The sequence below is a fragment of the Coturnix japonica genome, chromosome 21, assembly GCF_001577835.2.
Source record: "Coturnix japonica isolate 7356 chromosome 21, Coturnix japonica 2.1, whole genome shotgun sequence".
Classification (NCBI taxonomy): domain Eukaryota; kingdom Metazoa; phylum Chordata; class Aves; order Galliformes; family Phasianidae; genus Coturnix; species Coturnix japonica.
The window spans coordinates 926,671-950,558 of NC_029536.1; the positions used below are offsets into that span (position 1 = coordinate 926,671).

At 47.2% G+C, this 23,888-nt stretch overlaps 1 protein-coding gene across 1 annotated transcript in view; it reads right to left on the minus strand.

Moving 5' to 3' along the window:
* The window catches only part of PRDM16 (PR/SET domain 16), a 176,100-nt gene that overhangs the window by 55,836 nt on the left and 96,376 nt on the right, over nt 1–23,888 (minus strand). The window contains 1 exon segment of the mRNA XM_015882499.2: nt 19,310–19,360. Coding sequence (XP_015737985.1) covers nt 19,310–19,360 — 51 coding nt within the window.

The window sequence follows — 23,888 nt, forward strand, 5'->3', positions numbered from 1 at the left end:
CACCGGGTCCCCCCTACCATTGCAGCCTGACTGCTGGCTCCGTGCTGGGAGCAGGACTGGTATCCATCAGTGGGACCAGCAGCAGCCCTGGGCCACAGCACACAGACACTGTGGGCAATCAGATTGATCTTTCTTTCCTCCTTTCAGAACTTTCTTTTCTAAAATGGAGGGACCCACTGCCAGCCCCATGGGCTGCTTGGCTAGTCCATGCTCGGAGGTGCATGTATTGGATCTATGCAGACACTGCAGCTTGCTCCATCCTCCCAGTCAGAGCCCCAGGATCAGGCTGTGCAACCAGGCAATGCTCCATTCCCTGGTGCAGGACGAATCCTTCCCTCCCAGCCTTCCTACCCCGCTTGGATCCAGCCCTGACCATCCAGGACACACCCTATAAAATGAACCAGGAGCAAAGAAATCCTCATCCAAACCTCAGACGAGAGGAAAAGATGAGCAGCACTCTGTACCGTGGTGGTGACAGCTCCAGCGAGGCGCAGAAATGTCTGCGTGTTCCAAAAGTCACCCAAACCTCCCCCAGCACCAGAGCTTGGAAAGCTGTCAGAGCCAGAGGGAGAACTGAAACCCAAAGTGATGATCCCCATTGCACAAACTGCCCTTCTTTCCCAAGAACAAAACCCTCAGTACCCAAATGCATTCATCTGGGAGCACAAGGAGTCCTGCAGTTTGCTTTGCAGTGGTGGAAGCTGCATCTGCATCAGCACACTTTGCAGCCACGTACTCACAATATCATGGAGCCCAATGTGCTGCCATGGACTTCTTCTCACGTCTGACAAAACACCAAAAAAAGCCCTCCGGCGTGACAACAAGAAAAGAAATATCAAAAGAACATTGGAGGGGCTCAATAAATTGATCATATTCCGCTGAACCTTCACCCTTGTAACGATAGTACCATTTAAATGCTAATGTCATTTTTAAGAAAGTCAATTACAGGAGTTTTAAAGTAATGGAGTCAGCAGTCTGGATGTAAATCTGTTATATTAATCTGCTCCGTACGCTGGATCCATGGGCACTGATGCATTCACCCCCTTCTCCCTGGAGGTAATGTTCCCTCGCAGTGGTACCAGTAATTGAATCAAGTTGATACAGACACCAAAAATATTGTAAGTCTTGTAGGTAATGAAAAGCATATGTTGATAAAGGCAGTTGCTGCACTTTGGGATGGAAGAGCGCTGACATTTGGGAAGTTCAAAATTAGAATTAACCCTTTGATGATTGCGTGACCTGAAACCGTCTTTACAAACTGATTACAATGAGAAAAGCTGCTCGGAAGCTGCCATGGGATGGCTGGGCTCCTGCTGCTGTTCTCCCTGTGTATCCACAACCACATTCGCTTCCATAAAGTCAGGCCTGGAGCAAACCAAGCCCGCTGGCTCCCACACAGCACAGGAGGATCTCACCTTCACAACAGCATCACGAAGCACTTCTGAGGTTCCATCCATTCCCTTTGGGTATGTGGATGTGGGCAGCCTCAGCCAGAGCCCTGATGCCTCTCAAACCATTACAAGTGTGTTAAATAGCCCAAGAACATCCCATCAGCTCACAGAAAATGAGCTGAAGAGAGCAGACATACTTTGCTGTGTTGCAATAGGGTTTATTTTGTTTGCATTGAACTCCATGCAATCTCTCATGCTCGGAGCCTGTAATCTGCACCCATGTGTAAAGCATGGTGTGCAAAAATGGTGTTCAGAATAACAAAATAACCCCAAACCAGAACAAACAGATACGGAACAGCCACAGGTGTGCTCTGAGCTGGGAGCAAACTTGGAGAAAGCCCAACATTTTGCAACTGCTCCATCCACACCGGCCCGTACCAAACTATTCAGGTTATTTAGATTAGAACTGAAGTGGCACTTGGGCACTCACTGCACGGCGAGGAAGGATTTTACACTCCTCAAGCCTGGAACGCCCCTCACGTTCAACACGATTCGTTTCTGTTTCGTGCACATATGAGATGATGAACGTGGGGGGGAAAGAGGCTGATCAGTACCTGACGTATGGCCTGGATGCCAAACACTTCCAACGTCATCACAAACCTGAACAACTTGGAACGGGGCTGTTATTTTGTTAGCTTAGGGCCTTGTTCTCCTATGGTTCAGGGGTTAAAGGGATCCACGCAGCTTTGAAACAAGGCTCAGGCAGCTCCGAGTTAACCACAAATTCAGAACATGTCTAACAACATTTCAACGTTCTCAAAACCTGGAACTGCTCCCAACGCTCTGCAGGCTTCAGGATCTGGAGGCATCAATGCAGGCTTACAGAGAGGGGCTGTCACTCATAGCAGCCCCTCCCCACATCCCATTTGTGCAGTGGGGTCAGGGATGGGCTCTGGCAGAGTAGAGAACCTCTGCCACATCATTGAGCACCATTGGGAGCAAGGCATGAAGCACAGGAGTGGCTCATTCCATTGGGATAAGCATTGGAAGAGTGCTGTCATTTTTGATGTAGCGTTCACAGATCCAACATTTAGGAACAGAACCACAACTGTTTGGGTCTTGATAGAGACATAAACTGCATAAACCAAACATGGCACTAAAACAGACGAGTGTGTTTGTGGAAATGAATTCACCTCCTACTCAGATCAATGTAAATAGGAGCAGCTCCTCCAACCAAAGAACCATCACAGCCAGAATTCAGCCCTATAATGAGCTCACACCTGATGAGTGAGTGGAGCCCAGTCCCACTTGGGGTCTGCACAGGCTCTGCTGGCTGGGAAATGGCACCTGGGGGGGTGATGGGGGTCTGGTGTTGCACCCCACAGCCCCAGCCCTATAGACATAACCCATGGTGTGACTGCAGCCCCATGAGCACAGCAGGACCGGACCGTGCCGGGCTCCGCAACACGAACCGGACCGCGGCGAGAGGGGGCGCCATAACACTGAGCTTGCGGCGCTCGGTGGCTGCGGGGCTCGGAGCAGCTCGGAGCGGAGCTCTCCCTGCAGCTCAATAAACACCCTTCTTTTTTCTTTTCTTTTTACTCTTATGTTCGAATGTGGGTTAAGAATTCGTCTGCGAAGCGCCGTGCAGAGCCGAGAGAGCAGCAACATCTTGAAACTGAGTTGGGAGACAACGAGATGCGAGCGGTTTTTGAAGAAGAAATGGATTCTTTGCCCTCCGGTTATTTACCGGGGGTTCCTAACAACGCTGGGATGCACACAAAGAATAACAACAATGACGGACTTAATGCGGAAAAGAGTGAGAGGTGCTTCCCCACAGCATCAAAATGCAACGAGGAACGAGCTGGGCTTGTCTCCTCCTTTTCCATTTACCAAGCAACAAGTGCAGCCCAGCAGCCCATCCTGCCTTACAACCTGCCCTCACTGTGCCCATGCATCACTGCAGAGGTCGGGCTGCATCACCATCTCTCCCAACCTTAATGATTCCATGAACCGTTTGTTCTTAATTCCTTGCAAATGTGAGGAACCGTTAACTCCTCTCAAGCAAAAAATAAAAAAGAAGGGAAAGCAAAAGAGTTCCAATGGAGACTTGGACATATTTGGTCGTAGGAGCAATTTTTACAGTTAGAAAACGTAAAAAAACAAATGGCTCAGACATTTTTATAGGCATAAAAATGGAAGCCAAGCTGGTTAGTGGTTTCAGATGCTTTCTATTTGCAAATCAAAAAAGAGCTTCATTTATGAATTGAAATTGTACTGGCTGCTAATCCTCAAGGCAGACGAAGGCCTTTGGCTGTACTTTGAGAGGTAGGAGAAAAAATAAATAAATAAATAAATAAAAAAATATATATATATATATATTCAAAAAGCATTTAAAATACATATTATTTCATTTGGAAAAACGAGTGCTGTAGTTGGACACTGCTTCTGTTTCTTAACAAAACCCACATAAAGCCCTTCAGATGATGGCTCTGTAGGCCTGTGTGCCTTGCATTGCTCTGACATTGCACTGCATGAGCTGTGCCATCTCCATGCCACCCTTCACACACAGCTTGAGCATGGGGTAGGGCAGACGTGGCCCCCAGCCCCCATTCTTTCATGCTGTAGCCCCCTTTGCCCAAGAAGCCCCTCTCCCTTCTGCTATAAAGGATGGGAAATGGTTCTTCTGTGGGCACACACTTTGGATTGGATGCTGGTGTGATGAGCTGTTATCCTGCATCACCCAGCGGTGCATTTTGACGTGGTAAGGATGATGCCCCTGAAAAGATGGACAAAATCCAGAGTTGTTTTAGCAGGTGAGCCCAGAAAGCTGGGATGAATGAAACCCGATTTCTCGTGCACCACACAGCACTCTCTCCCTTTCTTTCTTCTGAGCTCCCTCATCCTGATGCACTATGAGATAAGTCTGCTACCCGCTGAGCCTGCTTCGCTCATTTATCACCCTGCAGAGAGCACGAAAACTGGCAGACGTGCTGCCAGCTCCCCCTATCATACCATCAGCAGTGTAACCGCTCAGCAGAACCACAGCATCTTGTTTCTGTCTGCAGCACTCCACGCCTGCCTCACTAAACGTAACCACGTCTCCAGCAAGGAGCTCCTTCAGCATTCCCCAGTGCTGTCACAGCACCCAGGGAACGTGGGCAAGGGCTCACACCTTGTAGGGGATGCTGAGAGGCAATGGGAGCAGGTCCTGCTCTGGGGAATTGGTCGGGTAAGGTTGAAGCAGGACACAAAGTTGGCCCCACTTTGTTGTTTTAATTCCCTCGAGCAATGACAGACCCTCTTTCTGAGTTGCAGCTCCACGTGCCCAGGCTCATCCTCTTTTACCCTCGGTTTCAGTTCTTCTCTCTCTGGTGATGGAAAACCAAATCTCTGCTGCTGGGGATGGTCTCTGCTGTTATCGCAGCGCAGCAGCACCGTCAGCTGTCTCCTGCCATTGTTCCTGCTGCAGTCAGGCTGCTTTTTTTTGGGGCTTCGGGGGCGGTTTGTTTTATAATTTATAGCAAAAAAACTAAGAATGATTTCTTCCATGAGAAACCATTCTGTTCTGACGCAGAGTTCTCATTTGGCTGCGTTCAAGAAGCCGAGGAAATGCCGTTCGCTGCACAGGAGGTGGGTGGGCAGCACATTTCAACACACGACTTTACTTTTTTTCTTCAGCACCTTCCCTACGCCGCATATCAACCCTTGGCTTCCTATCCACGATAAGCAACGCTCATTTGCTCGCAGTTGCCGGGAGCTCCGACCCACGGCTTCCCCATCTCCCACCCCCGGTGAGGGCCGGGCGCTGCCGGTTCCCTTTCCTTTGCTGATCCCCTGCCTGGCCCCGCTGTGCTCACACAGAGCCCTCCAATGTTCCGGGGCCATGCGGTGAGCGCCCGGGGCAGAGCAGCTGCCCGCTGTGAGCCAACCCCGCTCCTGCCGCGACCGCAGCCGCGTCGAACACTGCGGCCCCTTATCCTGCAGTGCCCGTGACCTCCTGCCATCTGAACGTCGCGTTCTTCCCTGTTGCTTTGATCCGACCACATTTACCCCCCTCCCAAAAACTGCGTCTCGGGGGCCTTGACCTCAGACTGCGTCAGTATCTCGGAACGATGTTTTCTTTGCTTTCCCGTCCCGTGTATGGATGGGAGATTGGCTGCTGTCCTTTCTGCTTCACAAGCAGCACACGTGCAATTGCTGGGGCTGCAGGCCCTGCACCATGCCAGGGTTTGATGCATGAAGCCCAGACACAAGCAGAGGCAGGTCAGGGCTCAAAGCCACATGGCTGAGGACTCGCCAGCCAGCAGCCAACAAGGTACGAATCCCAGCAAAGTCAGAAGCCTGGCTTAAAGAGAAGAAAACCCAACCAATATTTTTAATTCACAAATCCTTGTGTGTTCATTAATGGAAGCACAGTGGCTGGCAGGTCTTTATGCTGTTCTCTTATGGCCATTTGTGTTTGGACAGATGTGGAAGAGCTGACAGCACCCCTGGCTCCCTTCTGTGAGGGATCCAGAACCCAGCAGCCTGAGCTGACCGTGTTGGTGCTCCACTGCTCCCAGTGCTGCTGTGGGGTTAAAGGCTGATCCTACACCATTCACACACCAATTTCTGAAGGCATTCTGAGCGTACCTGAGCCCTGTTGGAAGCTTCAGCTGTCCATGCAGTGTTACAAGAGTGCTGCACAACGTTAGTGCTCAAATACCAAACATTCCCATTCATCCATACCTGGGCAGTGCCTTATTGCAAAGGCTCTTTACAACCACAACGGTGCTTTCCCATTCACAGCTGAGCATCCAAAGCCACAGCAGAACCCATGAATCTCACAGGGTTCTTGTAATGGCTTTAAGCCTTTCACTGTGGGGCCGTTTACGGCGCAGCTGCGTTTGCTTCACAGATTTGTTTTAATGCTGTTGGTGTTATTCAGAGAGATATTAAATTCAAACAGCTTTATGGTGGCTAATAAACATCTATTACCATTTCAGACATCCCGATATAACAGCCTCATACAGGTGCTCTCTCAGAACTATGCAGATTTGATTGATTAGGCCACGGTGCTTTATTTTCCACTTCGGTGGTCACTAAATCTATGATGGAGATTAAAAATTGCACTTTGTGCAGTGGGGGAATAACTTCACGCTCAGCCTGGAAAACAAAAGCACTTCTCCAAAACCTCCTGGTAAAGATACGGTGTGCTGAGGGCAGGTGGAAGGGAGCAAAGTTGTGTAACACTGCCTGCGTGCAGCTCACAAGATGGATTTCTCCCCCTAATGTGCATCACACACACTGTCAAGCCAATGGTGCTCAGAAAGCAAGATGTATGGAAGGGAAACCCTCTGAGACGCACGCACCGCTAAAGCAAGAGTGACACAGCACAGCAGCCACAGGTCCTGAGCCGTCCTGCAAGGTGCAATTCCTGTTGCAGATGTTTCAGCTGTCTTTAGGACTCTGAATGTGGAGCTGCTGACCGACTGCAACAGGTCCAAGGGCAGGGGGTGCAGCAGGACCACATCAGCTCCCAGCCCTGCCAGTGCCCGCTGTGCTGGGACCACTTAGCAGGGAGCTCGGTGGGCTCAGGGTGTGACATCTGCACCACCAGCAGTGATTCCAGCACAGCCCCATGTGTCTGCCCGCGCTCCCTGGCCTCCTGCTTGCTGAGCTCCGTGAGCAGGGTGATAAATGGCCGGTTTGTAATGCTGTCATGCCAATTTCGTCCTATGGGAAATGTGTCTCTCTCTCAAAACAGCTTATTACCAACCTGTGGCTGAGGCAATGATCAATCAAACTGATCAGATATGGCAAACATGGTAACTGATATAAAGAAGAGTTCTTACTACACGGCTTGAGGTTAACGTGACAAATGATGGAGTGAGAAGGAATAACTTACAGGGAAAACGCAGCCCATTAAATGCTGAACTTAAAGCAGCTTTAGGAAGCAGAGTTAACACCAGTTCCTCTTAACGTGCACTCGTATTCCCTCTCTGTCCCAGTAACCCTGAGCGCGTTCCTTTGCAAGCAACCTGAATAACCCACAAGGAGGGTTTTAAACGTAGGCTTTGATTGTAAAAAGAAACTTAAGCATCTGTGCACATCTTCACCACTCAAACACGATGATAACCACACTGTCAGGGCTCTCCTACTGACAGACTAATGTGTCAGAATCCCAATTAAACAAAAGGGAGCACTAAACACCAAGGTCTGCCCCGCTCCAAATCTAACATTCTTGCATATGCCAAGCCTCACATCGTGTAAAATAAGGAGCACAGCTCCCTTGAGGCAACACTGACACCTTCATGTGCATGTAAAGAGCAGCACAAAGGTACCACCGCATCGCTTTCCATGGTTATTATACAATAAAAAACCCTTACTTATATCGATGAGATCTCAAAGTACTGCAGATGAGCGCAGCCCGGTCCCTGCTCAGCCCTTGGAAGTGCTGCAGCGGCCACTCAGCCCCTGGCAAACACCTGATGTTATTCACTTGACTGAGCATATGAGAACGAGGACTTATTTGTGAGCAAAATTAATGAGGAAAGAGAGTCTTCAATGAGACAATAATTTATGGCTTCCGCGGCTGGCAAGTAAAGGGAAATGCATCCGACTGCTCCTCGTGCTGAAGGAGAACGACAGGGAAAAGGTGGGGATTTATTCTCAGAAATAGTGACTGTTATTTCAACATCAGGCATTGCAGCTTAGGAAGCCCTTCCAAAATCGGAGGAAGGCTGCGATCAATGGGCTCTCTGCCCCCTCCTGCTCTTCCATTTAACGCCAGAGAAACACAAACCTACTCCACAGCCGCGTGCCATCCAATCATCCGTTGTTTGGATGATGCAAACAACTCACAGCGCATTTAATTTTATCATATATATATGTATGCATACATATATATATATACACACACTGTACACTGGGAGCCATCCACATCTGCTCAGAGCTGTGTGTTCAGCATCATCCATCTGTGCTTCACGCACAAGTGATGGCTACAAACACGTATCTTTCTTGAATCTCAGCTCTGCAATCTGGCCCTAAACACCAACTCTGTGCTTTTCAGAGATGGAAAACTGCAAACAGAAAAGCCAGAAATGCACCAGACAATAAAACCATGTATAATGGCTACCAAAGTCGGTTCTTCTCCCCCCTCCTTTTTTAAGATAGGTTTTAGACTCTATAATAATCACGCAGCTAAGATACAAGGTCTCTTGTTGGCAATAACCTACATGACATGACTTAGAAGGCAGGTGTTACTGTAATTAGCTATTGTTTGACTATCAAAAGTCAGAGCTGATTAAAGCCACTAAGTACAAGTGCACTATTTTATTTCAAAGAATATTATGAACTGCATGCTGGGACTCTTTCACTGCGGACCTACCTTCCAGAGTCTGCTAAGAGCCCATGCCAGCAGTAATCAAAACTAAAATCTGCATAAACCTTCGGGGTTTTAATTCAAGCAGAGCCCTTTCATTAGAAATATGTTACTTTATGAAATCTGGTCGCCAGCAAGGGGAGAAAAATGTGACTTCTTAAGAAAAGTGAATGGCATCTCTTTAGTGATTAACCCAAGATTAATGGAGGCTCCTACTGCTAGGCCTAAGTCCATTTTATTGCTAATTCATTTAGGTACTATTTCAGATGTACTTGATGAAAGTCACCTGCTAAGAAGTCATGTTTTGGCAAGCGAGGATAGCCATTATGGTCAAATCCCAAATAGAATTTTTATTAAAGAAGCTTTGAAAAGTGTCTTGCGCGAGTCTTTCAGAGACATACTATTTAATGTACTCAATTAGTTAAAAATTTGGGGCCCAAGTCACTAATCAGACATTCATAAAGCTTTTATTTTTCTGTCTGCTTGCATCTGTAATGTTCCAGGTAGGACGAGCGCCGCGCGGGGACGGCTGAGCTCAGACAAAAGAGGGATGCTGGGGCTCAGGGGCTGCACTGAGCACGCTTTGTTCTGCAGCACCAGGAGCCACGCGGGCTGCCTGTCCTCAGCACCACATGAGGGCATGGCACGGGGTCTGGGCTCCTGGCACAGGTCACACTTTTGCTTCACACTTTTCTGCACTTTGTTCTTTCGTGAATCAGTTTCCAAGGGATCTTCTGGTAAGAGAGAGCAGCGGCGGCTTTGCCGTAAGCAATACCTGCCCAAGGAGCATCCTGCACCTCTGTGCTCCTGCAGCTGCCATGGGAGCAGGGGGGTCCCAGCCAGCCCAGCACAGACAAGAGAAGACAAACACATTGATACCTGTCACATTACAGAGCTGATGGTGTCTTAAAGCAGGGGCAGTCTGCAGTGAGATTCCCTCTGCCTCCCTAAGCATAGGATGCTTCCAAGCAGAAAAATTTGGTTCTTAAACATTAATTTTTTTAAACAAACAGTAGAGTTTTAAAAACATTTGCTGAAATTACTCACAGAATGTCAGAATCAGGAAGGTGGAACCATAAGGTGGTTAGAATCAGGGAGAGCAACCAAGGCAGCAGAGAGCACAGGGTTGCCCTGCACTACTTGGGCACGAGCTGCCCCACACCAACACAAAGCTCATAGCACCAAGGAAGGTCAGCACGTGTTCTGGGGCAGGACTCATCCCAGCAGAGATCTGACAGAAGCCAGCGTGGACTTGTAAAACATGGCTGAAGGGAACGTGTCACCACCAGAGCCGCCTACGTGATAACCAAGTTAACCTAATCTGTTCCTCTTGTGTGCCGGGGCACTCACACATGCAAATCTTGTCTTGTTCAACTGTGTTTGTTCACCTCCATAGTCCTTCGGTGATTCAAATCTGTGTCTTACTATCCTATAATACCCTTGTCTAACAGTTCCTTTTAAATGCATGTGTTAATTATCTTGCCACTGCTGTAATTTCTCCCTGTAGTCCATTAATTAAGAGGTCACAATCTAAGAGCATGTTTACCCAATAAGCTTTCTTTTTTAATTATCCTAATTGCTTGGATACTGACAAAGACTCCATCCCTCCCCTTTCTCTGAGTGGATTAGAAAACGACATTTCAAAGCCCCACACAATGATGGGCTTGTTGAGCACACATATATATGTTTTTATAACGCCGCAATCTTCTAGCGTCAAAGGTCAACAAGGCACAAGGCACCATCCTTGTCTGGCTGTACAGAGATACAAATTGCTCTTCGTTAATTCATCTTGTCGTGTACAATGTTATATTGGCCGGGAAAAATATAAGCAAAACATTCATATTTTCAGCAGTAGCAATGGGAGCAGAAAGGTGTGCACTGCTTGTTCTGCTCATGAGAACGTCAGAGTCTGTTACAGATGCATCCCTGCCTGCACCTTGTGGATAAAAAGAGGTAGAGAGCAGAGAAAGAAAGAGGAAAAGAAAGAGAAAAAGAAAGAGGAAAAGAGTGAAGGAAGAAGGAAGGAAAGGAAGGGAGAGGAAGGAAGGACAGGAAAGGAAGGAAGGAAGGAAGGAAGGAAGGGAAGGAAGGAAGGAAGAAAACAGAATGGCATGGCCAACTGTTTAGCCTTTTACTGTATTTTAAACCAGTTATTATTCCACCCACCAAAGCGTTGCCTTCCCATAGGTCTACTGAAGTTACACATCTTGGGGAGCTGCTCCAAACGCTCTTCTTACTGACCTGGCAAAATTCAGCAGATAACATCTCAGCCACTTAAAAAAACATAAAACCTTCCTCTTGTGAAGCTTTTGAAAGGTAAAAAATGTTGCTGTTTGAATTCCAGATAGGATCTGAACAGCACAATTAGTTGAGGTTATGTCCAAAAAAATTCCTGCTCTGTCAGAAGTGAAACAACATCTGATATGTCAACCAAAGTCCATTTTTTGGTTTTAATAAATCAAACGTCTCACTCAGACCAGTCATCTCAGGAACTGCATAACAGAAGTATAATTACTTAGAAATTGCTTAGGTACGCGTGATTGATGCATGGTAAATAGATGTTTCCAGCACTTATTGTTTCTCCCTGATGGATTAGGAAGAGTTGTTTAACAGCTCATTTGCCCAGTCCTCCTGGTGTTCCTCGGGTCTGGCTGTGCCAGTCAGCACCAGCAGCTCCGGGTAGTTTAAGTCTCTTTAATAAAGATTAAGATGTCAGAGGTCCTGCATTGCTCAAAATCCCAATTTTATTAACTTCTCATTATCAGCTGAAATATGAAGTGCATTTCTTTTCATCTACACTAAGGCACTTTCTCAAGGGAAAGGGCAGATATTTAATATAGACTGGTGGTGGCTGAGGTGGGTCCGTCCCAGCCTTGCTGGATGCTGGTGAACCCTTCTGTACATGATGGGTTTGAAGAAGACAACAGAGCAGCAGTACAAGGACTGCACGGCGCTCATTCCATTGCAGCATCCAAAGTCCATTCTCTGACCAGAAGCACAGATAAGTTCTAATGCCACCAACGTGAACTTAGGCAGCAACTGATAATGTTAATGTGCTGAAGGCAGCAACACCGCACTGTATCCAAATAGCATCACTTGTCTAAGACTGGTTTTCCATCTCGTGCATCCTGGCTCATGCCCAACCCACAGCTCAGTGCTGTGAGCACCACGCCACCCCTGCAGAACTTTGCTATTCCTGCTGCTCCACGCTCAGAGACACAAACCACAACGCAGTGGCTGCGTGGAATTGTTACAGCAGAATCACTGCTTCCCATTTGCTTCTGAGTTTCGATCCCTTTCGTTCCCATCAGACCCTACGCCCACTTTGCTGAGTGCCAAAGGCAGCAGCTCTGCAGGAAGTGCTGTTCCTTTCGCCTTCGCCTCCGTGATAAAACAGGTCAACGCAGCAGAGAAAGGAATTGCCCCATCAGTATTTAGGAAGGAGAAATACATATGCCATAAGCTGTCTATTTCAAAGGTATGTATGTACAAAAGGCATGATAAGTGGGTGCTGAATAGTTAGGAGTGGCAATTATCAGTTACACATATCATTATGGTCTCTCAGCTTTTCAATAGCGCAGAGTTCCTAATACCATGTTTACTGGATCAGGTAAAAGGGGACTCTTAATGCTGTGCAAATATGACTTACCAAAGGACTTTGCTTTCTCACCTATTCTTGCGCTTTTCAAATCAACATTATTAATTGGCCGGCTTATCAGTAAGTGCTGTCTGGCAGCTAAAGGATGTTTCCACCCATTGCAATGATACATAGAAACTCAGCAATGTCAGCCTCAAGGACAAAGAACTTCCATGTTGAAACAACAACAAAAAAGAGATGTTGATACATTAAGCCCTCCCAACAGCAGTGCAATACATTTCAGCCTTAATTTGCCACCTCCAATTGTACCGGTTGTTCCACATTCTATCATCCCTGTTTTACCTCCTCACTATATTAGGTTAGAAGCTCAGCTTACAGTTACAAATACAAAGGCTCAATAAGATCTTAGGAGATCACCTACAGCCCTTCCAACCAACTTCTCCTCACCTGCCAGCAATCCTGAGCACCAAATCCACTCAAACGCAGAGAGAAAAGTTGACCAATAAGAAATGCCCAAAACAAAGAGCTCAAAACTCACCACACACCGTTAAAGAACAGCAAAAAAAGTACAAGTCCAAAGTTGAAAGGAGAGCATTCAGTGCCCATAGCTGGAGCAATTGCCCAGTGCATTGCCACAGCAGCTGGGCCTATGAATTGGGATGCTCAGCGCTCCCCCCAAACCCCTCTGCCTTTATCTTAAGGAAATGGTTACTCATTTCAGCAGACACTGAAAGGAAAAATCAAACAAATACTTGCTGTGCTGTGTTAGCATGGGGAGGGGGAGCGCGGGGTAAGCCCATAAATGCAGGTGAGCTGCTTTATGTGAGCTCAAACCCCTGTTTGAGCTCCTTCTGGAGGAGAGACCTGTCCCACTCAGTGCAATCCATGCTCACAGCACTGATGCGTTACTGCATCTCTGCAGTTGCAGCTTGAGCAGAGCGTGCTGCTGCAATGCAATTCCTGCACCGACACTTTGCACAGTCCCTGCATCATTGTCTAATGCAATTCCTGCAGGAGCAGCCTGCACCATTCCTGCCCCAACACCGCATGTAATTCCAGCACAAACACCTCGTGCAGCTCCAGCACAACCCCTGTGTGCAGAGCAGCAGCAGCACGGCAGAGCTGGGGCTTTCCCCCCTCATCCAGCATAAAGCTCTGAAATCCCAGAGGCCATCATTCCAAAATTTGTGATGTTTTGTCTACTCTGGTGATTTAAGGTTTGTCAGAAAATGTCAGAAAGGCCACGAGGCCAAGGGCTTCCTGATGACTGAGGATTTTCTTTCACATGACCTTCCTGAGGTTGATTTTGGGCTCCAGACAGTGCTGCCTTCAGCTCTGACAGGGGCCGGCTGGCAGCAGATTCATGGAGCTCTCTGGGGCATTCTGGCATTTCGGAGCAGAGCTGTAATGCCTCCTAATCATCCCAAATATTACTGCCCCAGTAATCGCCTTACAGGGGCACATCAATGCCCGCCTTTCATTTGGCATTCATTTCATTAGCAAAATGGGAGTGTGTGCTGGATGGTATGCAAACAATTAAACACATAGCTTGCTTTAAATGAATTTAAATGTACGTGGAGCAGTGACATTTCCTATGGGTTACTGCAGGCGTTTTCAAATGGGGAATCACAGAGCTCTATCTGTACAGCAGTGGGTTTGGAACTGGATGTTCTTTAGGGTCCCTTCTAACCTAAGCCATTCGGTGGCTCTATATACACAGATAAGCAGTCTGAAAGAAGTGTTAAACCATCGGTGTGTGCCTGGGAATGTGAGCAGACAAAAAAGCCAGCAGAGTTTGCTCACACGGACACGTGGGCTCTGCATTGCTGCAGAGCTCTGTGCACCCCCAAACGTGTGCAGGGCATTGAGGGTGGGGGTTCTGTCAGTGCCCAGAATGGGGTGATGGCACAGCAGCGAGCTAATGAGTTAGTTGTGCCTTAATTAGGGAGGCCGCATCAGAACCCTGTCAGTTCCTCTCATTCCTGCTGGCCTAAGTGCTGCCTTCCTGCAGGAGGAACAACACATGAAGCCACAAAACACAGCTGAGTGTGTGCTGGAGGTGGGTTGGGAAAGGCAAGGTGACCTCGGGGGTCTGCGTGTGCTGCAGCGACAGGGATGCTTTTGGCTTAAAGAGATGCTCTGTTCAGCAGAGATGCACAACAGCCAGATCAGTGTGCAAACAGCTCGCTCAGATGGGGTGCACGGGGCTGCAGCTCACTTGGATGCTCCAGAAGCTGGGAGAGCAAACCCGTCCCCCCAGCATCCCCAGCCCCATCTGGATTTTGGGCACAGCTCCCAGACTCCTTTATGGACCCCTCTTTCCTACACACCCCCCTCAGGCCCAAAGAACTGTACTGCAGAATTGAAACGTGCAACGCTATTCCTGCCACACCATTTATCCATCGGTTTCTTTGCCGACTTCCCCCTGCCCTCCTCACACCTTTTTTCACTTTACATGCTTGGTTTCAGCAAAATCAAGGATGCAAACTTCTTAGAAGTACTTAGTTTCCATGGAAACCTAAGCTGACCGCAACATTATTGTTCTCAAGAGGGAACTGACTTTACTATATGTTCATTCACTGAATTAATGGACTCCTGGTTCTTTTATTAGCAGCTCGCTGACAATGGAAAGAGAGAAATGTTATAAAAAAGACTCTCAGACACTGTCCACCCTTTTGTCCTGGGCTTACTGGAATGACGCAAACCCATTCAGGGAAAGATTATAAAAATCAACTCAAAGCTGCCTCTGTTTGTGGCGGCTAAACATGCCCTTATTTCATAGAGATACAGCGCACAGAGCAGCAGCTCGGGGCTCGTGGGGAGATGGCAGCTGATCCCATGCCACGGCTGCATGGGATGCTTGCAGGGAACAGCTCTGGCCTCAGCAGCCAGGGAAGGCAGAGCTGCCTGGTTCTGAGCTGAGCTGAGCGCACAGAGCACGTGCTATTTTCAAACCTCACAGCGCTATTTTCAAACCTCACAGCGCTATTTTCAAACCTCCCAGCGCTATTTTCAAACTTCCCAGCGCCATTTTCAAAGCAGCGGTTCTTGGTAAGTGTGTGGGGCTGTTCTGGGCTCAGTTCTTCAGCATTTTGGGTTCGATTCTTGGATGTTTTTAGGTTCAACCCTTTGGCATACGCATTTGAAAGACGCAGAAATAGCCAACTTTAGATTTTTACACCAGTTCCACTCACAGCCTGAGACCGTCTTTTATTACGCACAGTGAATATGTAACACTGAGTAAGTGCTAAATAAACACAGATAGGCACAGTTTTGTGCAAAGTGCTGCAAAAGCTGGACCTTCAGCAGCTCCAGCAGCAATCTGGAGGCCAATGTCTGTGTGTGATTCTGTGACAGGCTGCGCTGAGCCCCGGGGCGCTTGGCCTGCTCGTAATTGCTGCACAAAAGACAGTGAACAGTTCCCTTGCTCTTCCCTAACTACCTTCCTGACTGCTTATTGAAGTCTGATTTCTGACTCCTCTGGGTCATCATTCATCAGCCCTGCGGATCCCGGCGGGACGGCCCAGCAGACCCCTCCATATCCCCGGCTGCCAGAGGCCATTTCTGACGGCTGTGATATAGAAAATGTCTTCACAGCGACCCAGTGGGACGAGTGATGGTTATAATACCCAAATAATCATTTTGCAAATTATCATAATTATCAATCAATCATCCTGCGTGAACAATGTGTTCCTGCAGTATCAGATGGTTCCTGTGACCTGTAGCACTCCGTGTACAATAATAAACCCGGCGAGATTTATGGACCTCTCCTCCTCGTTTCTGCAGTAACAAAACATGGGTGGTTTTTTTAAACCCTTGTTTTAGGAATAAAAGCTCCATCCGCCCCGTCCAGGTTTACAACCCCGCGCTTTCTAGGAGGTCAAGATTTCCAATCTCACACCGTTTCTAACCATCTCGTTATTTTTAAAGCAAACCTCTGTGATTTGGGAACCACAGCGAAGGTACTGAATAAATGACTTTCACTTTATAACGTCGGCAGCATTATGTTACCCACTCGGAGTGTTTTGCAATGTAAGTATGAAGTCAGCCAGAGGGAAGAAATGGGTTTTGTCATCAGTTTGTGCTCCTTGTTTTATTTTTTCACAGTGCCTGATTGAATCCCACTCTTTTGAAGCCGATAGCATCTCCCGCTCCCCGCACCATACATTCTTGTTAATGGATAAATTCAAGCTCTCGAGAAAGTCAAAGAATAAATTTAAAGCCTTTTGCCAAATGCCTATCCTATTGGATTTTGATAAGACGGCTATTGAGCTTTAATAATGTCTTCTATCCTTTTTCAGCTGGCCCTTAACATGTCTCTTTATTTGTCCCTAAAGCCTCTTCAGCGATGCCTTTTTATTACAAGTCTCTCAGCTTGCTCTCGAGGGAGACAGGGTCGACAAGAGTGATAGATAGATAACTCTATAGATTATCTCCCACAGATGTTTTCTCTCCAGTAGCCCCTCGGGCTATTCCCTTTAAGTAAACAGAAACTAAATGGAGAGCTGCAGGAGGAGAAGTCCTTGCGTCCCCATCACAGCAGCCGGGGTGGGGGCACCGGCTCTCCCCAACCCACATTCACAGCTGGGAACAGCAAAATGCACCCAAAGCTGAGCCTGGTAATGAGGCTGAATCTTTCCTCTCCTCCATAGAGTGAAATCCCAGCAACAGTGAGGAGAAGGGGAACAGAACTGTGCTCCAACACCCTGAATGCAGCAGAGGCGCAAGGGAAAATTCAGTCCCAGAGTGTATGAGCTGCTCTCTAAGCAAAATAAAACTGCTCACACCGCTGGTACTTACAGACAAAAACTGGGCCAGGAGCTCAGGCAGAGTTGTGCAAGTCAACCCAGCATCAGCAAGCAAAGCAGGTAGAAGAAAAGCTGGGCAGACGCACACCATGCATTATTCTATGGCACAGCACATTAAAGGTCCTGCACAGAGGTCCTTAATGTTGCTAGAAATCTTAATTCCAGTCCCCTTCCCACCACCCACCTACCTCCGAGGGAGCAGGAATACACTGAACTCACACATCAGCCACTGTGCCTTCATCAGGGATGTGGCAATTGAACAGTCCAGGCATGCTGGGGAGGGAAATCTCCTCCCAAAGGGTTTTGTGCCACCAGAGCAAAATGCTGCGTAGCCAGGAGTGCTATCAAAGTGTTCTGAGATACCTCCACAATTGTACAGGGTGGTTTTTCATTCTTTGCTTTTCATTTTTTGCGCTGGCTGCAAAGCTGTCCGGCAGTAGTCTTGTCACAAGCCATAAAGTTTAGACTTGAACTCTTTACCTCTCCGCTTTGACCCTTTTTACCCCAGCTGTAAAGCCCTACTGACCATCCTTCAATAAATTTATCACCTCATAAACTCCCACTAGAGCTTCTCTACACCACATTTAGAGACAGCAGTGGAGGGGCAATGCTCCCCCCTTGTCAAATATCACAATTGTCCAGCTTCATACCTGCTGCCCAGGAAAATAGTTAGGGATACAGCATTGTACAAGACCTGCAGGTTTTGCAACGTTCTTCTTTGGAATAACATAATGGAGCTTAAACACAAAAAGCACGTATCCAAGACATACAGCTGCCAGTTCCATGTTTCCTTCTGCCCCCGTCCCATACAAAGCCTGCTCACTTTGGGGTAATGGAGATTCAGCAAAGAAGGGACGCACAATTCATTAGTGATATTGTAATTAAGGACTGAGAAAGAACGGCCAGTCTGGGCCATGGAGAATTCCCCCCATGGCTGCGATGAGTGCATGGTGATAATAAGAACCTGCCACCTTGTCACCATGTCTGTCCAGACAAAAGGATCCCACAGAGGCAGAGACAAACACCCAGTGAGTTATGGGGAGAAACAAGGTAAAAAGTTCAGCGGCGTTGTGATAGGGCTGCCGCGAGGTCATGGCGTGGTCACAGGACATCGCATGGAGAGAGCCTGAGCCCCCAAAAGAAGAGCTTCTTTTTCTCAAACCACTGAGAACAGAACAGCCCAACAACGGCTGTGGGTCTCAGTACCTGCTGCCCAAGTTGGGAGACACTAACAGGCATTACATTCCACTGCATTGTGTTCCTTTTTAACTCACAGTATTGAAGATGGTCTAAAAGGGTGAATGGAAAAGGCAGTCATTGCAGGTTCCCATTTAACACACTTCAGAAAACCAATATTTTATGGACATGGCTGCGAACAGCCAACGTAAGGCCATCACATCTGAAAAGAATTACACTTAATTCCACATTTCAGCAAGGACACGTCACCTCTATGGACATCCAATGGCCATAAGCAAACACAAGGTGCAACAAGTGCTGCCCCACAGACGACCATGGAGGGAATCATCCTCACGTTCCTGGGAACAACCCAGAGACAAACTGAGGGCTGGCTACTGAAACATGGAGAGCTGAGCTGCCTCGCAGCCCCTGCACAGAGATTTATACAGCTGGGCCATATTTGGAACACATTTTTCTCTGGTCACTATTAACAGTTTAAGCATCGCAACGTGATGAAAAGCACTGGTAATACATCATACTCCATAAATGTTATCCTTTCATATGTCTGTTCCTATTCCCCGGGCCTTTCCATAAGCCACATTTACATGGCAAAGCGACCTCTAAAAATTTAACACTTTTAACAAAAGGACCAACATTTTCTTTTACTGGAAAAGAGGTAAATGAGGTTTTATGATTTGGACTCGTGGCTGTTCATGTTGTAGCTGAATCAAGAAACACTTCACACTACTATTTTCCTTTTCATAAATGCTGGAATCACAAAAAGACAGAAGAATGTGCCAATCGAACCACAATGTGTAATCCAAAGGAGCAAGAGCAAATACTGGCAAAGTTGGAGGACAACCATTGAGATGCAAGGCCCGGGTCAAAATTAAGAGCAGAAGGAAATAAACTGGGTCTGTTTCAAAGCCAGACAGTAATACAGATTGCATCAAATTGAGCCATGTCCTACCTTTTTGATATTGCCCTCCTGGGAGGTCGCCTCGGGATCAGTCAGTATTTGCTGTGAGAAAACAAAAAAACAAAATGGAAAAGAGGTTAAGTTGGATTGCAGCTAAGAACATTATAAAATAATACAGGTCGTTATTATTATTATCGTTACTATTATTATTACATAAGGGCCACAGCTCTCAGGTGCACACCCACTGCAGTTGGTGGTTGAGAGGTTGGCACTGGGGCTGCCTGTGGCCACATCCAGGTGGGATGGACTGAAGTGACAGACTTCAGAAGGGTTGGCAAATGCCCCCAAGCTCAGCTGCAATAACAGCACCGTGTTTTAAATAGTGGGAATCCTAAAGCATTCTGTGCTTTACAACAGCTCTAATAGATACTGAAGTTGTGGTTTGGAAAGCAGCTGAGAGCAAACAGGACCAAGAGGTGAATGGCGGAGCAATAAAATTCCATGTGCTCATGCACTTGTGTTTGCAGTGCACAGGTTGGAATGACTGTGGGGCAGTGAATGACACCCAATGAGGAGTGCAGACCACTGCACTGCAGGAAGTCTGGTGGCCATGGAACACCCCCAGGTCCTACTATGGGAGTTGGTGGCCATTGGAAGCCTTTTGAGAGCCATGGCATTGCCCTGCCCACAGCTGGCCATGCTGAAGGACCCACAGCCACCAGACCAAGACACCTTGCTGTTATTATTATACACAAAACACCTTTAAACACAATTGCTTAATTATGTGCATTCAGAGTGCATAATCCAGCCGTTCAACATGCCCATAAATGTGGATGGGCAAAAAAAAACCAAACACACTGAAATGAAGTGCAAATTGGGCTGTGGTGTAGCCCTGTATAAACAGGCTTAAGAGTCAGGAATTCCTGAGTCTGAATCTAAATGCCAACACAAGCTTCCTTTTGTTGGTTTGGATAGATCTGTGCTCATGGGGCAAGTTATGGCTCTCAAAGCAAATTGTTTTTTTCCCCTTCTATTCAGAGAGCAGATCTCAAATTGTGAAATTCCCAGAGAATACAAAATTCTGCAAAATATACTCTGGGCACATTCAGAACTGGTACTTCTGCAGCACAGCATCATGGCTGCACATCTAAATGCTCCTTAGTGATACGGCCAGGATGGGCACCTTGGGACAAGGATGCTGCCCAGCCATCACCAGGTTCTAACAGCCTTCAGAAGCTCTCCTGGGTGGTTTGGGAGTAAAGTTCAAGCTCCTCGTTCTGCATTCCCAGTTTGGAATGAAGACTGTTTGAAAACAGAGGCTGCAGGGAGAGCTCTGCAGCAGCAGAACCTGGGGCACACAGCAGGACTGAGTGCTACCTCCTAATTAAACGAGAGAGAAAGTACCAGATGTGATGTTTATTAATAAGAATAACAAAAGATACTTTGAAAACCTACTCATTGGGTAATTTTAGCTCAGGCTGGACTTCATCTCATCTGAATGCCATAATCCTAAATAGAGTGCTTGACGTGTACAGTGGGCTGCAGCCTTGCAGTTGACACAGATGTTCTGAAATGCGCTTTGAATTTAGGCCGTACCCTTTTTCTATCCATTGCTAATGCTGATTTTAGCACAAAGCATGACGATGTGTCACTGCTATGCCTTGGGAACCTGCTTAAGGTGTAGAATCAATGCTTGCCTGCATTCATTTCCTGGGCCCTGCGCGTTGCTGGCAGGGGGATCCTGCCTGAGCTACACGAGGGAGGGATGTGCTATAATTTTTGCAAAGCCTCCTGAATGTATACTAAACATGTCAAGTAACACCATGTGATTCTTTTTGAAAAACAGTTTACAAGCTGGCATTCTCCAGCTGCAGTTAACCCTAATTTGATTACATTACCGAGACAGATCACAATGAGCTTATGTAAATAGTAACGTTATCCATTCATTCCGTGAGCTCAGATAAACTGTCATTTAAAAATAAAAAATAAAATAAAATAAAGCACTTGAATAGGCACGGCCTGATGTATTCAGCACAGCACAGCCCTGCTCTGCCACTGAGATTTTGGGGTTTTAGCAGTATTTCCATGTCTGTACGGAGCTGGAAATACAAGACGGAGCCCAATGGTAGCACAAGGTTGGCATGTGGATAACAATAACTTCTTGCAATAACTGGCTCTTCATTGTCATCTGATCCCTTTGTGGGATGCAGTGGCTCATTCAGCTCTAACACACCCATCCTGTACAGCATCATGCTCGCTCTCAGTGAGCACCTTGCTAACATTCCCCCCTCCTGGAGTCCGAGGGCAGTTTTACAAACCTAAATAAGGAGCCAGAGAGAAGCTGCAATGAGTGCTGTGTTGTTGGCTGCCACTGTTTGCCTGAGACACACAAAACCACTGCTCACTGTACCATCAAATCCTGCAGCAAGGAGCTGACCTGCTCCACCCCAACAGCTCTGCTGACTGCAGATGCACAAGCAGAAAAGGGTTGCTTATTAATTAACAGTTTTCATAACAATCCAGTTGCCCATTTCAAAGTGAAACCAGAAAGTGTCACAAACCAGAAAGTGCAATGATGCTGTGCTGGGAGCAGACCGAAGGAGTGTGGGCTCATGGGGACAGAAGGACCCCACGAACACTGTGTTACAGAAAATACATATGGAAACCACAAAGACCCAACCCTGGATTGCCAGGAAGCAGATTTCCTTTAGTTCCTTACCATCCCAGGAAGCACATGGCCATTATTTGCTTACTGTCCTTTGGTTCCCAGCTGGGAGTGAAACAATGATCCTGGCCCTATGGAGCAAGGAGGATGAGCAAGGATTTCTGTGAGCTGCCCAGCTTTGCATTCAGGTGCTGCAGCAGAAATCCATTCCAGCACTCCCAATCTATCTTTCTTTTACCATCTTTTAAAAACACAGAGACTTTAGAGCACTTTCTGGCCCCCAAATTGACAAACTCTTGTATGTTCTGTAGTAAATGAACTGGTGAAGCACTATTCACTTGAGGAAATTTTCAATATCCTGTCTTGGGAATTTGCACTGAATGTGCCTGGAATTAAGAGGAAAGGGAGGAAAGCTCTGCTCGGGGAGGAAGAATTTCCTTTCCTGGCTGGTGAGCAAGGAGGATGAACAGCACGGCCCTGCCTGGCACGCAGTGAGCCACGGGCTGAAAGGAGAATAAAGAATAAACCAGGCATTCAGTGCTAAGGGCAACCCCAGCACAATTGGGAACACTGTGGAGCAGCCAAACTGTGGTTTGCGGACCAGTAACAGTCTGCAGAGCCCCGGTATGTGCTGCACAGACCATTTTAGAACCATTTATTTTTCAGCTGAAAGTCTGAACAAAAAGGTGGTCTCACACAGCAAACATTCAGTATAACAGTGATCAAGGGTCCTGGTGATCGGCTGCAGTGAGCACCTCTGCACTTGCTTGTGTCTGTGCAAAGGAACTGCTTTGTTTGCTGACTTCCAGCAGAACAAACTGCAGTGCACAGAGGTGAATCATTACAGGTTATTCCAAAGGGTGTTTAGGGGAACATCCTGAGCTGCGCTTTGGAATCAGCTTCTGGGCATCCCAAAAGGAGCAGGGCAATTCTGAGGGACTTAATGGTGAAAAGAGCGAATGCCAAACCTTAAGAATATGCTCGAGAACAAAGTCTGCAAGTAAGAAAATAAGCGTGCAATTTACATACATGGTATCGCACCATTTTAGACATAACTCCCCCATGACATCGCCATCGAGTTCAACTGCAAATACCAGGAAGTTAAACAGAATCTAATGGAGAGCGTTTGTAATAACTTCAATAAGCTGAGGACTTGAGACTTTCAGCCAAGACAAATAAGAGAGGGTACTGATTAGTAAATGTCACCATTTCTCCTGCCAAGCACTCAGGGGCTGGTGATAGCAGAGCATTACATATAATCTCGCAGTCTTTAGGGGCTGTTTGATTTTATATTGCATTCTTATCAGGTTCTAAAAGTCCAGTGTTAATGAGCATGAGAAATGCACTTGATAGTTCGGCGGTTTTGCTGAAGGAGAATGTATTTCATTCATTACGTGTGCCTTGGATCCAAGCTAGGGATGCATTTCCCATTCAGAGCGTGCCACGTCTAACCCCCGTCTATTCTTCTCCATTTCAGCAACCAGGCATCACCTTTAATAACCATCTATTTACACTATTTAAATAAAATGGCTTTTACCAGCTCCAGAGAATGAGATCTTTAAGAACTCCGGAGCAGAGACACACATTTATGTACCAAGCTGGAGCCCACTGCATTCCCTTTTGCAATGCAGAGTGACTCTTGAAAGACGAATAAGTACCAGGGATGGTAAATTACTGGGGGAAAAACCAACAAAAACAGCAACAAAACAAGCCTTGCTGTTTGGATTCTGAGTGACCCGCGAGGTGAAGGAAATAACAAACCCAGATAAACGTTGTTTTGAGAACCCCATTGTGTGGTGGTGATGACAGCGCTGGGTACTTGGCCAGGGAGCTGCAGGACGGTCAAAGTCCCACCAGAACCAAGCACAGCCTTTGGGGCTCCCTATGGAGGATCTATGAAGCTGCTGCTGGTCCTGAAGCCTGTGCACCCCAATGGATCCAGGTGCTCCAAGTGGGAGCAGCCTT